General features: G+C 30.2%; 1 protein-coding gene across 2 annotated transcripts in view; it reads right to left on the bottom strand.

The window, feature by feature from the left end:
* Window positions 1–6356: 6356 nt before the first annotated feature.
* LOC134716553 (serine/threonine-protein kinase Nek1-like) overlaps window positions 6357–15470 on the bottom strand; it is a 35301-nt gene continuing 26187 nt past the window's right edge. The window contains exons 7-14 of one of the 2 annotated variants that reach the window (XM_063579567.1): window positions 14528–15274; window positions 14230–14266; window positions 13717–13754; window positions 13281–13402; window positions 11563–11618; window positions 10091–10151; window positions 9406–9490; window positions 6357–8783 (exon numbers count right to left, since the gene is read on the bottom strand). In XM_063579567.1, the coding sequence (XP_063435637.1) occupies window positions 8682–8783; window positions 9406–9490; window positions 10091–10151; window positions 11563–11618; window positions 13281–13402; window positions 13717–13754; window positions 14230–14266; window positions 14528–15274 (1248 nt within the window). In that variant the 3' untranslated portion in view covers window positions 6357–8681. The remainder of the gene's footprint in view (window positions 8784–9405; window positions 9491–10090; window positions 10152–11562; window positions 11619–13280; window positions 13403–13716; window positions 13755–14229; window positions 14267–14527; window positions 15275–15470) is intronic. The other variant, XM_063579575.1, reaches the window with a different exon arrangement.

Raw genomic sequence — 15470 nt, 5'->3', positions numbered from 1 at the left:
TAGAACCAAAATATGCAAAGCACCTGTGTTTTATTCATAACAAGTATGTAGTTCAATGAACACATGCTGCAACTATTTTTCGTAGAACCAAAATATGCAAAGCACCTGTGTTTTATTCATAACAAGTATGTTGTTTGTGCATACAAAGCTACGAACAATTATGTTTTTACTGATGATTATGATGATGACTGGCTGAGGGATGAGAGCATGTTAACGTTATATGAACATTAACACAGCTATGTACAAGACAGACATGCACATCCAAACTTTAAATGCGCTTGTTTACAAGGTATCACTATCAACTCAAGTTGCAGCATAAATTAGAATGTTTGGAAGAGACAATCCGTGTGCCTATGGTTAGCATTTGTGCTCCCTTCCTTTGTTACTTATACCTCCATTTGTATGAGGAAGACTTCATTAAAAAGTTTCTAAAGAATGAAAAGAATTTGCATCATCCTTTAACTTCAAAATCCTCTATAAATATGTCCTCACACCAAAGAATTCTAAGTTTAGTGACTATGCTGATTACATCTATCTAACTTGAAATAATTTAAATATTTTGACTTGCATCTAGGTAGTGACACTGAATATAGGTTTCAAACTTAAATTTACAACAAAAGAGATGATTTTATTAATCCATTTGTAAATGTACCACATTTATATTCTTTGTAGCAACATTCCAACATCATCTGTATATTGTGCATGTAAAATACAATATTAAATTCCTATCATGATTTCCTTCATAGAAGGTTACAAAATATAAGGTAACTATTGAAACAACGGTTTCAGATGGTACAGTTAAATCATCCTTTTAAAATGTTCATTCACATGACCATGATTTAGTTGACCATTATGGAATATCTGTGTCACATCATCACAGTGACATAAATATGTTAATCTTGCCAAAGTGACAATACTACCCCTCTTATTGCGACATGGCTGAATGCCTGAATTTCCTTCAAATTAGTATTTTAAAGTAACATGACAAATGCTTCTTTTGGTGCCGGAACTAAGAAACCCTCTGAGTTCATCCCTTTGTTTTATTTGTGTTTGTGTTGCTCCTGACCTCCTTTAGTTTTATGTGTAGCTTTTTCATGGTTTATGTTCTCATTTTATTTTCAAGTTGTCTCCCTTGGTAACTTTTTTTTTTATAAAATTGAGAATGGAAACTGGGAATGTGTACCAGACTTAAGGGCAGAAAAATGGGAATGTGTACCAGACTTAAGGGCAGAAACTGGGAATGTGTACCAGACTTAAGGGCAGAAAACTGGGAATGTGTACCAGACTTAAGGGCAGAAAACTGGGAATGTATACCAGACTTAAGGGCAGAAAACTGGGAATGTGTACCAGACTTAAGGGCAGAAAACTGGGAATGTGTACCAGACTTAAGGACAGAAAACTGGGAATGTGTACCAGACTTAAGGGCAGAAACTGGGAATGTGTACCAGACTTAAGGGCAGAAAACTGGGAATGTATACCAGACTTAAGGGCAGAAAACTGGGAATGTGTACCAGACTTAAGGGCAGAAAACTGGGAATGTGTACCAGACTTAAGGGCAGAAAACTGGGAATGTATACCAGACTTAAGGGCAGAAAACTGGGAATGTGTACCAGACTTAAGGGCAGAAAACTGGGAATGTATACCAGACTTAAGGGCAGAAAACTGGGAATGTGTACCAGACTTAAGGGCAGAAAACTGGGAATGTGTACCAGACTTAAGGGCAGAAAACTGGGAATGTATACCAGACTTAAGGGCAGAAAAATGGGAATGTGTACCAGACTTAAGGGCAGAAAACTGGGAATGTGTACCAGACTTAAGGGCAGAAAACTGGGAATGTATACCAGACTTAAGGGCAGAAAAATGGGAATGTGTACCAGACTTAAGGGCAGAAAACTGGGAATGTATACCAGACTTAAGGACAGAAAACTGGGAATGTGTACCAGACTTAAGGGCAGAAAACTGGGAATGTATACCAGACTTAAGGGCAGAAAACTGGGAATGTGTACCAAACTTAAGGGCAGAAAACTGGGAATGTGTACCAGACTTAAGGGCAGAAAACTGCTAAAGGCCACCAATGGGTGTTCAACACAGGGAGAAATCCTACATTGGAGGTTCTAACAACTAAACCTTGCAAAACTTCAAATCTATTAACAAACCATTTATACGATTTGCTCTACCACAGCAGCATTTGATGAGGTTTTTATTTATTTTTTCTGCTTACACTGTATATAACAAAAATGTAATTTTTAAATGATTTATTTTCCATGAACATAAAATATCTGCACCAAGCTGCAAACATAATCAATAATGTAAAAGGGAACATAAAATGATATAAAGACTATAATAATTACAGATATGTCTGGTTACACTTAGAGAAAAAGTTTATAGAGACAGATGCTTCAATTCTTTTTAAAACAAAAGACTATTTCTTATTTCAAGACAATAAATATTTAAAATAACCAATATGAGACATACTACTGTAAATTCATAAATTATTGCCATGATTCTATTTTTGTGAAAAATGCAACAGGGTTATAGTTGCAAAAAATTAAACTCTCAATTTGAGATTATTAATATGAATTAAATATGATTTTTTATAATTTCACAAAAATAAAATTGCATTTCAGTCTAAATTGACAAAATCGCAATAATAAATGCACTCAATAATTTTTGATTTTACAAAATTCAGTCATCCCTAATTCTCAGTCATTTCAAACAAGTCTGTGAAATGAACTCATTTATATGGGATCCATCACAATACTATATCTTATACATGTATTTTCACAAAATGCAGATTGTCAATTTTTTTCAAAATTTCAGTACATAGAAATGATTGGTGTACAAAATATTGGGGATTTGGTGGTTTTAAAGAGACAGCTTGTTAAACATGTTCATTTGAAAAATAATATTGAGAATTATGAATGGCCTTGAGCATTTGAAACAATCTACTGTGGATTCATTATTATTCGTTCAATACCAATTTTAGTTGATTTCGTGGGTACAGGCAAACCACGAAATTAAATGTTCAAGGAATACCAAATTTTCTATAGGCTTGTATGCAGATTTCTCCAAAACCATGAAATTAAATATCCACGAACATACAAGTTTTCCTCGATCCACAAAATTGGTATCCACGAAAATAAATGAATCCACAGTATTTAAAACTATATTTTAACACTACACTACATAATCAAATATAGATATAATATATCATGCAATATATAATAAGAAAATTTAAACTATTTTGTTAAATACATGTATTACAAAACACAGATGCAATGTTGAGTAACTCATTAGTATCCTCTCATAAAAATTCATACATAAATTATAGAAATGTTAAAATTTATTCAATCTAATATCCTTAAACTATACAAGTAGCCATAAGGTGAAATGTCCTGCCTGCTTTACTTATCATGATTGAAATTATACTGAAAGTCTTTCTGATTAATGTTTTATACTAGCACCATGAGTTCAAGGTAAGATAAATCCTGTCCAACATTAATGTCTTTCATCCACTTCATTTGAACTGTGGTGAAAAGTTATCTCATCTGCAATAATACCACATCTTCCTTTTACATAAACACCTCACAATCATGCCGTACAACACAAATACTTGATCTATTGCTTTATAGTACTATACCTGCTAAAAAGTCCTTACCACAAAAATTTAACCTAGACCAATTAACTATGAAAATGGGATCAAGATCAGAGGAACTCTGTGAGATGGACACCATACAATCATTAAAAACAATAATTACAGTTGACCTTTTACCTATAGTCAATGAGAAAGTCCTCATAGCAAACATTACATTGACCAATAAACCATGCAAATAGTTGACCTGTTGCTTATAAGTATTTGAGATGAGGACTCAACCATGAAAATTTAACCTTGATCGCTGATAAAATGAAATATTGTCAGGGTCAGATGAATCCAGTCAGAGGACATGCAGACATTGCAAAGATCCAATTTACCAAAAAAAGTTATCCTAATACTATTGTTTAAGCAGTCACTGAACCATGAAAATTAGATCAAGGAAAATATACATATGACAGGATGAAAATTCAGAGTACTGTGGATTCATTTATTTTCGTGGGTACCAATTTTCGTGGTTTGGAGAAAACTTACATATTCGTTGATATTCAATTTCGTGGTTTTGACAAAGTCTACACTCATTGGCCCAAGACCACAATTAATGACCCCACTTTTCGTTGTTCACGAATATAGTTCCCTTTAATTATAGTGTATTTTTTCTTTCCCTTTCTCATTCATTTCTTAGCTTTTCTGGGGTGGGAATGAAAGAAGAGAGCTGAAATAAACTTTTGGATGTTTTATTTTAACTGATTTTAATAAGGAAAGAGTGATTAGGCCAGGTGCAAAAAGGTTATATTTACACTTTTCGGAACATCTCTTGACTTGCCTATAGGGGTATGGATGTGTATTGGCCAAATTTGTATGATGTAAACATGCAATTTTTCTGAAAATTGCATATGTTTTGGGACTTGAACTGTACATTACTCACACAAAAAATCAGACAAAAAGAACAGTTCAATTTTTTTTAATGCGACAAAACGTTATAAAGAAATGATAGTAGAATTAATTGTGGTCTCGGGCCTAAGAGGTGCATTTCAGCAAATTTTGAATTTATACTTTGACAACTTCTCTGAATGATCTATTGGTATTTATTTGTCAAACTATATGAGAAGAAATGTTTTCCACTTTTATTTGATAGAAATTTGTAAAAAAAGTCACTTTTCAGCTAATATGCCCAAAAAGTAGCTTTTTCACTTTTTTCAATATTTTTGCAAAAGCAGCATTCTTAATTTTTCTCTGACATTTTTTTTCTGATATCTATTTGTGTTTATGGTATTTATTTCATGTGTTTTACTCATTTGTGAACTCTGAACACAAAGAAAGGTGGATAAAAGCATAAAAATAGTGCAAAATGTGCTGTTTTAATAGTCTAGGTCTAGCGGTCCGTACGAAGCAAGTGAAATATGAAGTTCTATGCACTTAAAAATTGTATTTCTTTAAACAGATTGCACTGAATCTATATCAAAAGCACTTATTATTGGTTGTTTAAACTTGTCTGTTTCACAGAATACCTTTATTTTCTTCTGTTGGATGGCTGGTTGTTAAAATATTGGCATTTTAAGACTGAAATTTCATGCAGGTTTTAAACATTAAATTGAAAAAACTTTGCATCAGACCATACTGTCTACATATATAGTTAAAAGCAACAGTCTTGTTACATCCAGGCTTCATATTTGATCATATCTTAGCAAGGATTTTGGCAAAAAGAAGCATATTTCCATCTCCAATATCATTTATATGCAATTAAATATGGAAATACAGGGAACGTCCTAAATTGACAACTTGTTATTTTAAGCTTGACATTGCTTAAGACCAAGTAAAACTCATGTGTTATACCATTGGAAACTTATATTTACATGAAAAGAATATTTATGATATGTTAAATGTTTTGTTTTAACTTAACAACTTCAGAAAATTGTTGTAAGTGGAAAATATTACATTTCATATAAGGCCTCGCTTCATTTGAAAACCTCTATTTTTTGGCATAGGCACATATAAAATTAACTTTTGTCAAATTTTTATAAGTCTCATACATTAAGTATGCTATACTTTACTTTGAATAGATAATATCTTATACATTGAGACATAAAAAAGTGCAATTTGGTGTTTTGGGGGGATTTTGGAAGCCAAAATTTGAAAGTTGAAAATTTTCTATCTATACGTCACAATTCAGCAACCAAAGTTGAGATATAAAAAATGCCACATTTTCTAAAATATAAATCATATGGCTATGAAACTTTGTAAACTGACTCATAAAACACTAAGCTTAAATCATGCCAAGTTTTATTGGAATTGGTCAAGTTTTTGGCCCCTAATAGGCCCAAGACCACAATTAATGACCCCACTTTTCGTTGTTCACGAATATAGTTCCCTTTAATTATAGTGTATTTTTTCTTTCCCTTTCTCATTCATTTCTTAGCTTTTCTGGGGTGGGAATGAAAGAAGAGAGCTGAAATAAACTTTTGGATGTTTTATTTTAACTGATTTTAATAAGGAAAGAGTGATTAGGCCAGGTGCAAAAAGGTTATATTTACACTTTTCGGAACATCTCTTGACTTGCCTATAGGGGTATGGATGTGTATTGGCCAAATTTGTATGATGTAAACATGCAATTTTTCTGAAAATTGCATATGTTTTGGGACTTGAACTGTACATTACTCACACAAAAAATCAGACAAAAAGAACAGTTCAATTTTTTTTAATGCGACAAAACGTTATAAAGAAATGATAGTAGAATTAATTGTGGTCTCGGGCCTAATCATTCCTTTAGAAAATTTGTAATTCGTTGAACATTTGAATTCTTGGTTCTCCTGTACCCACGAAATCCACGAAAATTGGTATCCAACGAATATTAATGAATCCACAGTATAAGGTATATATACAAGACATTAAGCATCAAGGTCGTCTCCCTTTTAAGAATAAAAGATTGCATCTATTGCATCCCTTTGTCTCTCTTTCTTTTTGTTGCAGGGGAGACAACAACACAAAATAATAGGTGATGATAAGTAACAAGTGAAATAATAAAATCTTTTACTCGTAATATATAACTATTAAAAAGGTCAAACATAGTTATCAACATTTTAGTATGATCAAAATTATATAAACATTGCTGAAATTCCATAATTCCCTGTATAAATGTACTAAAATCAATTAAGGCTTTCCATGTTTTTTAAGTTGAAAATGTATAATTTAGTTTGGAAGACAATCATTATCATTTATTCTATATTTGCATGTGATATTTGCCACTTGACATAAAGTTGTATATCAATAAGGCAATATTGCAATATAAATAATAGTTAAAATTATCACATTAGTTTGCCTTCTAAAAAAAGACATTCAAACATTTTCAAGTCTCACTTTACTTGGTGTGTGATGTCACTTTTGTAAAATGTTGATAATTATGAGTAAATCTAGAGGTAAAATTTCTCAATTTGAGCACCTTTGCTAAGTCAAAATACATAAATCGAAATGTTATGATAATATACAGCTTAAATACACAATTAAAGTAAAATATATATATATATATTAAATGATTCCAATGCACCTCTCTGTATTATACATATAATATGACATAGAAAAATAAATATGATAGAAATATGTAACATGAGCACAAAAATGGCTCAACACTATCCATACTTACAAAACATAACCTATGCCCTATGATTCTAAACTGACAAAACTCTAAAGTAAATTTGTTAACAGTAAATTACCCCAACCTTACAAAGCATTTTCAACAATGTATGTACTATACTCACAACTGACATAATGTAATATAAATGTGTACATGACTTTAAATTTTTACTGCTATTTTCATGAATTTTAGAAAAATAATTACATGTATTTTTAAAGAATTTCACATGAATCTCTTAAATAAAGTAATGGATTACTTTTATTAGTGATATACAGTTTGAAATAATTTGTATATACATGCATTTTCTAGTGGTCCTTTGTAGAAGAGCTTATAAATGAAAAATATTTTATTCAAAATGCATGTTTGGTGCAATACTTATTTTTGCAATTGATGATTTTCTAAAAAGGTTGTATTGATAGAATATGCATCATAATACTGTAAAAGAGGAGAATAAATACCAGGAATCTTGTTGAGAAAAATAAACTGCAAAAAATCTGACACCATGAAAATAAAATGCATTTACTGTAAATAAGCAAGCTTCCCATAATTGAAATTAGATAATACAACCATAAAAATTTAATATACACAACTGTCAATACTGGCAACATGTATAGTAACTTAAGTACTGACCATCCATCTATTGGGAGAGGAACAATTTTTTTTCACAAGACAAACAATCTCTTTAATTAACTTTTTTTTAATATCACTGTTGGTTATATCATTTTTCCTTTTTTTCTTACCAATTTTTAATAGAAACAATGTTTTTTTTTCAAATTCTGTTCCGAAATAATACCTTTCTGTCACCCAGAAATGTATAATCACCAAATTTATTAAAAGTATATATCTGATAAAAATACCCATATCACCCAGAAGGTGAATGGATGTGCCTTACTACAAGTATTATTTATTCAGCCATATTCATGAATCAATAAGTTATAAACAATTTGGAATGTAAATTGATTAATATATAAAATTCTAAAATTTCACAACCTTAATTTTGATATTCAAATGACTTTAAACACTTAAATATCACAGTTATTTAAACATTTTTTTAAACAATTTTCAAAAGAAACAATGTATTTCTTAAAGTCTGTTCTGAAATAATGACAATTATCCACTCAAGAAAATTGTAATCACCATATTTATTAAGATACACCCAAATACCTATATTCCCCCAGATGATAAATGGATGTGCCTAAGTACAAGTATTATTCATTCAGCCCTATTCATATATTAATAAGTTATAAAAAATTTGGAATGTAAATTGATTAATATATAAAATTCTAAAATTTCACAACCTTTATTCGATATTCAAATGACTTTCAACACTTGCCAATAGGGGCATTAACAAACAAAATGGACAAAAAACAAGACATTTATCACAGAGTTTTTGTGACGTGTAAGTTAATTGACTGTCATTTCATAGTCCTATCCAGCGTTCCTACTTCTGATGTTTCATCAGGACTTTGCCGCTGAACTCATTTCAAACATTCTAAGATAAAACAGTTGCTCTTTATATTCCTCATACTTCTTTGGTCCTAAAACTTCTCTAAGTGCAGCCTAAAACAGATAGTCATTTTATACAATGGATAATTAGTAGAAGTTTTACTGTGATTGATTGTTCAGAAATAAATTAAATTTATGTAGAATGCCTCAAGAGCCAAAAAAAAACATCAAAATCATCAAAACTTTCATTATCAAAAATTACAACTCAATTTTGCATATTATGTTTAATTTGAGGATTGCATGAATTTTATTTCATATGGTCATAATTTCAATAAGAACTTTACATGAGAATCTTCTTACTGGTATTTTCAAGAACAATGACCTTTTATAGGTACAATCACCCAATTTATTAAAAATATATATCCCCAAAATACCTATAACCCACAGACGAATGTTATATTTGCTATCTGTAGCTAGGTAAGGTTTAACAAGTACATTATTAAAAGCACCCACTGATATACTACCAGAGGAATGCTGGTTTAGTTTTCAATGTCTAGTGAGTAATATTCTCTTCTTTCATGTTACAAATACCATTTATCTTGTGACTATCAATATGAAAATGTTATGAACCCTTTAAATAACTGTAACTTTGGAAATAAATGTAAGTGTTGCATCCATATGGTCTAACTGTCTGCAAGTGCTTTAAAAGCAAGTACTGATTTCTTTGTGTAGTTACCTGAACAATTTTATCATCTTCAATCTGACCCATTACATCATAACACTTTGACAACTGTTGCTCTCCAATGTCTTTAGCAATGTCTCTACAAATGTTAAACAAATGTTAATGCAAAACCGAACCGTACACAGAAATCGCCAGAATGTTTTTGTATCAGGCACAATAAATTAATTTTTGTAAGTAACCCAATGAACAATTTTCATTGTAATTAAGACGTTTTCTGACTTTTAAAATTCTGTATAGCAAATTATCAATCATACCATAAAGGTTATTTATTTAATCCAATTAAAACCCATTCTTTGTGTCTTTATATCTTAAATTAAATTCTACTTTGAACTTTAAAATAAGGCAACTTTAATCATACCCGTAGCCAGGGGGTTCGGACAACAACCCCTTGAAAATAAATAAGCACTGTTAAAGTTAATGTTCTGTTCGAATTGTGACTGTTAAAGTCAAGTTTGTGAGTCCAACGAACCCCCCCCCCCTCCTCTTGGAAATTCCAGCCTACGGGCCTGTTAACTGATGTCAACATAGAAGAATGACAAATTCTTCAGGGATGTTATTATTCAGCTGTTATCCATGGAACCCTATTTTCATTAGAAAACTAACTGCTGCTTCTGGAAAGAGCACTACACAAATGAAAAGTACAGTATGAGTATATCTAGTGACATTGTATATAATGTACCTTTGTAACTGTGCTATCTGGTCCATAACTATGGTCTTGTTGTTGGGATCTCCTAGCATTGCTGAAATATATCAAATACTAAATCATGACAAGCTGGAGATGTATTTTTTCATGGAATAATAGTATGGTAAATCATAGTAGATATTTTAAATGTGAAATCAATTTTAAAAATATAACTTTGATAACAAAGAATTTTTACTCCTAATGCTTATTTATGAAAAGTGTACATTAGATTACTGATTATGAGTAGTCCATTCTTTGACAGAACAAAACCTTTGATTTCATACTTAGGTTTGGACAGGTAAAATATTAATTGAATAATGGTACATAATTCAACCAGTGATAACTTTGATTTTCAGTGATGTTTTTTTGTTTGGTAAAGTCAGCCACAAAGGTAAGATTGAGTTTTGAAATATATGTGAAAGTGTAGTAGAAATTTTTTACTCCTAATGCTTATTTATGAAAAGTGTACATTAGATTACTGATTATGAGTAGTCCATTCTTTGACAGAACAAAACCTTTGATATCATACTTAGGTTTGGACAGGTAAAATATTAATTGAATAATGGTACATAATTCAACCAGTGATAACTTTGATTTTCAGTGATGTTTTTTTGTTTGGTAAAGTCAGCCACAAAGGTAAGATTGAGTATTGAAATATATGTGAAAGTGTAGTAGAAATTCAGCAAATACCATATAGCATTATTGTGGAAATATTATTCATCTTGATGTACAAAGTATCATTAATATATGGGTTCATGGAGACTACTAAATCATAAACAATTACTGTAAATTCAGATATTATTGCGAGGTTTTTATTATTATAGGAAAAATGCGACAGTGTTGTAAACGCAATAATTTAAACTCGCATTTTGAAATATTTTATATGAATTAAACAGAGTTTTACTCATCATCGTAAAAATTAAAATCGCATTTAAGTCTGAAATGACAAAGTCGCAATAATAAATGCAAGCAATAATTTCTGAATTTACAGTAATCAATTTTTCGCTCTGTACATATTTTCAACTGTAGTTTTTATTTTTTTTTGCTTTTTACCTTTCTACAGACATGTGAGGGAAAATGGTAAAACATTGCATGGTTATGAATAATTAGAATTTGGTTATAAATAGAATTAAATGCTAATATGAAACAAAGAACGTCAATATTTCAGGAAGCCAAAACCAAGTTTGATACTATTTTTCTTAAGATAATTTAGGGTGTTACTGTGATGGGAAGAACACTTCATACTCACATGGATCTATAACAAGTAAGAAAAGAATATGGTTAATGAAAGCAATTATTAATTATTTTTTGTGAAATTGATTATAACTTATCTGTTGATTATGGTGCTTTAAGTGTGCATAAGACCACATATTTATAATTAAAAGAGAAAAGTATGTGATTTAAAGTAAATTTATGACTAATTGAATCTTTGAATACATTGTTATAATTCTATTCAAGAACTGTTTTACCTGTAATTCCTCTCAGTGATTCAGTTGTTACTTTTCTTTCAAATGGCACATGACTTCTAAAACACAAAATACATACTATTCTTTAAAATAAATGGTGGTTTATAAATCAAATAGTTTGAAAATATTGAAATTGTTTCAAAGTTTTAAACATTAATACATGTGTATTATTGAATTTCGAGTACATTTTAAATTGAACTTATATAAAAGTATAGTGATTAAACAAGTAATATTTTTATAATATTCATGTAAACCTTTATCACTAATGATAAGCGCTTAATCACACCATCTATGATCACACAAAGCGCAGATAAGGTGCATTGTATTTTTCATCTATACTAAGTCAATTAGATCATCTAAAACTTATTATTGAAAAGATAATGGATTATGATACATAGCATTAAATAAGCAGGAGCACCCATAAGATGCATGATTAGCTAATCTCTAAATAATCTTTAAATGTTTCTAGCACCATGCAATATTTCAAAACAATCCATAATGATAATATAAATATTTTGAAAGAAAAAAAAATCTGTCAAAAGTAGTGAAGTACATGTATATCTCAATTCTGGAATTCTAAAAAAGTCATACTAACATATAATTCATAATTTCAGGTTATTATAAGTGCATGAGTAAATAATTATTAGTGTAAGATATTAAATAAGTTTATAAACCCCTATTATCATACTGAAAAGGGAGATAATCTCATATATAATTATTACACTGGTGAAAAAATTCAATAAAATGTATTTTTCTATACACATGTAGATTCTTGAGATAATTTTGGTGACACTGATTGTCATAATTTGGGTAATGTGAAATGTATTAATTTTTTGATAAATCACAGTAAAAGAATTGTGACTTGGAAACTGGGATAAATTCAAATGAAACAACAGTGACTTTCATATACTCCTTACAATAAAATTTGAATACAAAAGAATTTATACCTTAACTTAGAGCATAACTTAGAAACTGAAGACTGAAATAAAAACACTGAATATGAGGGGGATTGCATGCATAGGTTAATTTTTTTGGAAAAACAGATATAGGAGGTCAAAAATCCATACAATTGGAGTGTGGCCATAGAGGGGGATGATATATAAAGGTATGTGTAATTGTCATAACCTAGACCTTACCAAAGTAATATTGTTTCTGGCTTGCCATGACCAAGATTCTTTGTGATACAAAATGTAGTGTACACTAAGGTATAATACTTAAAGCTAATATATGTTATGTATGGCACATTATGCTATCATATCCCAAAACACAAAGTCTAAACAAGGCAAAGACAGGATCATGATAAAAAATGAGTAAAAACTAAATAGTGTTACTACTAAAATGAATCGAAACATTGCCAAAACAGCAAACAATCAGCATGCTAAATCAATTTGCAGAATTTGTCCTGTGTATAATTATTGCTACATCAATGTAAAATAAAAAAAGGGCTTTTAAGGAAATTCTGTCTATATGATTGCTACAGCTATTCTATAAATACTGAGGGCTATTACCGTTATATGTGTCTTGTGTATGGTTTTGAAATTATCAGAAGACATTTTTTAGATTGCCCACTAAGATTTATTATACTGACTTTCAATCATTTTCTTACCAATATATCTCTATTCTCCAATCATAACTAATTTCTATTAAAATGTCTTCCAAACTAGGATTCAGATATCTTTAGAATAGCTATTAGACAATCATATAGAAGATAAAGCTACTACCTATCATCATTTAGATAACTAAAATCCTGATCACTGTCTTTGCCTTTTGGGCTGTAGGATACATACTCTCCTCTTGGGTAAAGTCTGACAGCCTGGGCAGAGGCATAGGACGCATCTGGTGACTAAAATTACAATGTACAGTTCTATTAAACTGAATATAGCATATCAATTACCAAGACTATTATTTAATTTTAAAAATAATCTGAATTTCAATAATTCATGAATGATGTTTCTGTATATATTACTGTTCTTATCTAAATATTCAAAAGTGTGTCCATTGAATTGGAAATAAAATGGATTCCTCTTCACCAAAATATGTTTTTAACAAACAAACTTACCTAATATTTGAAAGACTATTTAAAAGTCGTCTAATTTCCTATTTTGAATTAGCAATAACCTTTGCATAACAAAATTTTGTAAAATAACTGGTACTCACCAGACTGGTACCAGGATCACTGTTTTTTCTGTTCCTTGCTAAAATTGACAGAAAATGACATTGATAGAATAGCTATGATCGTATAATGCCATAGAAGGACAGAATGGTCGACATGGCAGATGTATAAAGCATAAAGTTAATAGTTTTCATATTGTAAAGCTGTAGATTTTCTGTACGAATCATAAATAAAAGCAATCATTATAGATGCAAGGCTTAAACAGATCTGTCTAAATTTCTGTAAATTACGTGCTGGTATTATCTTGAACTTCAACTGTTAATTATTCACTTCTCTGTTTTTAATTGTATTTGATTGTTTGTTTGTTCTGATTATGTATTTCAAATTTAGAGTATAATATTTATGGCATTAAATTTAGTTACAATAAATGGTATAATGAAATTGAAATTATCAAAGCAAATATTACAAAATAAACTTTGATGTGAACAAATAAATTTTAATTTAAATTCAAACAGTTTAGCAGAAACATTCTTACAGATTAAGTGTCTTATTCTTACCTTCCTTCTTTAAATATCCTGCTTTCTTCTTTTTCAACTACAAGGAGAGAAATGTACATTTTTGTTACAATTTGTGTGCATATGTTAGATAATCTTTATCATTATGAACATTTCCAACAACAATCAAAAATACATTCATGAGGTATTTAAAATTTGAGAATTAAAATGTTTACCCTTTTTAGTTAAAGTTTCACAGACATTATCATAGCAGCTGAGCATTTATTTAACTTTGAATATATCCCCTTAAAGTGAGCTACTATTAGTAAAATTTTATAATCAATAAGGATACAATACTTACTTGCTTCTCCTCCCCCTTCTGAATGTCCTGCAGAATTCCTTCTGATTTCTCATCGTCCAATGACATAGTCTTCTTCAATCCCTGAACAATTTGTTTAGCTGCGTCTTTTGGATTTTTCTTTAATAAATTTTTAAGATCTTCCCCACTTAAACCCCTATGTTCTTCAGTCGGACTTTCCCTTCTATTAAGAAGCGTAGCTGCGACTAAGTCCTCTTTTAGATTTTTGCCTGTATTAGAATGTTTAAGTTTCTCTGAACTAGGATTAACACCATTTCTGTTGGGTTGTTTGTTTACGGGATGCATTATTGTCCCCTCATCTTCTGAATCACTTAAATGCTTTATAGTCCCATGGTAAACAAAAGTACCTTGATCCTCTTCATCAGAATCACTTTCACTCTTGAGTGTTCCTTTATAAACAAATGTCCCTGAGTCTTCTTCATCCCCCTCTTCGTTCTTTTCCACCAGAGCATCACTAGCATTTTTCTGATTTTTTGTCTTTTTCTTTAAATGACGGTATTTATTTAATTCTAGTGAGTTTACTAATTCATGAACTTTTTTTTCATTCAACTTCCTCAAATCATCCTCCATTTCATGAATACGATTAGTGATGTTTTTCCATGAAGTCAATGATGAGCCACTTCCACTGCCGCTGTCACCAGAACTACCCAGTGATCTGATTTTCTTTTTCTTTGATCTAACGGCAAGTTCTTGGTCATAATCTTCATCAAAATTGTCAAATGCATTTGTCTGAAATAAGAAATTTCTTTTTATTCAAAGTGTCTTAAAATTAATCTATTCTCAACTTTCAGAATTTCAATGTTCCTATTTTACATGCATAGTAATAATAATATTTGTAGAAAGACATGATTTAATAGTCTGTAATAGCTAGTGATTGCCAAAGTCGGTTAATTATTTTTCTTTTTCAAGCTTATCATAAAACCTG

This window comes from Mytilus trossulus, chromosome 1, assembly GCF_036588685.1.
Source record: "Mytilus trossulus isolate FHL-02 chromosome 1, PNRI_Mtr1.1.1.hap1, whole genome shotgun sequence".
Taxonomy (NCBI): domain Eukaryota; kingdom Metazoa; phylum Mollusca; class Bivalvia; order Mytilida; family Mytilidae; genus Mytilus; species Mytilus trossulus.
This window is presented reverse-complemented; position numbering and strand designations above follow the sequence as displayed.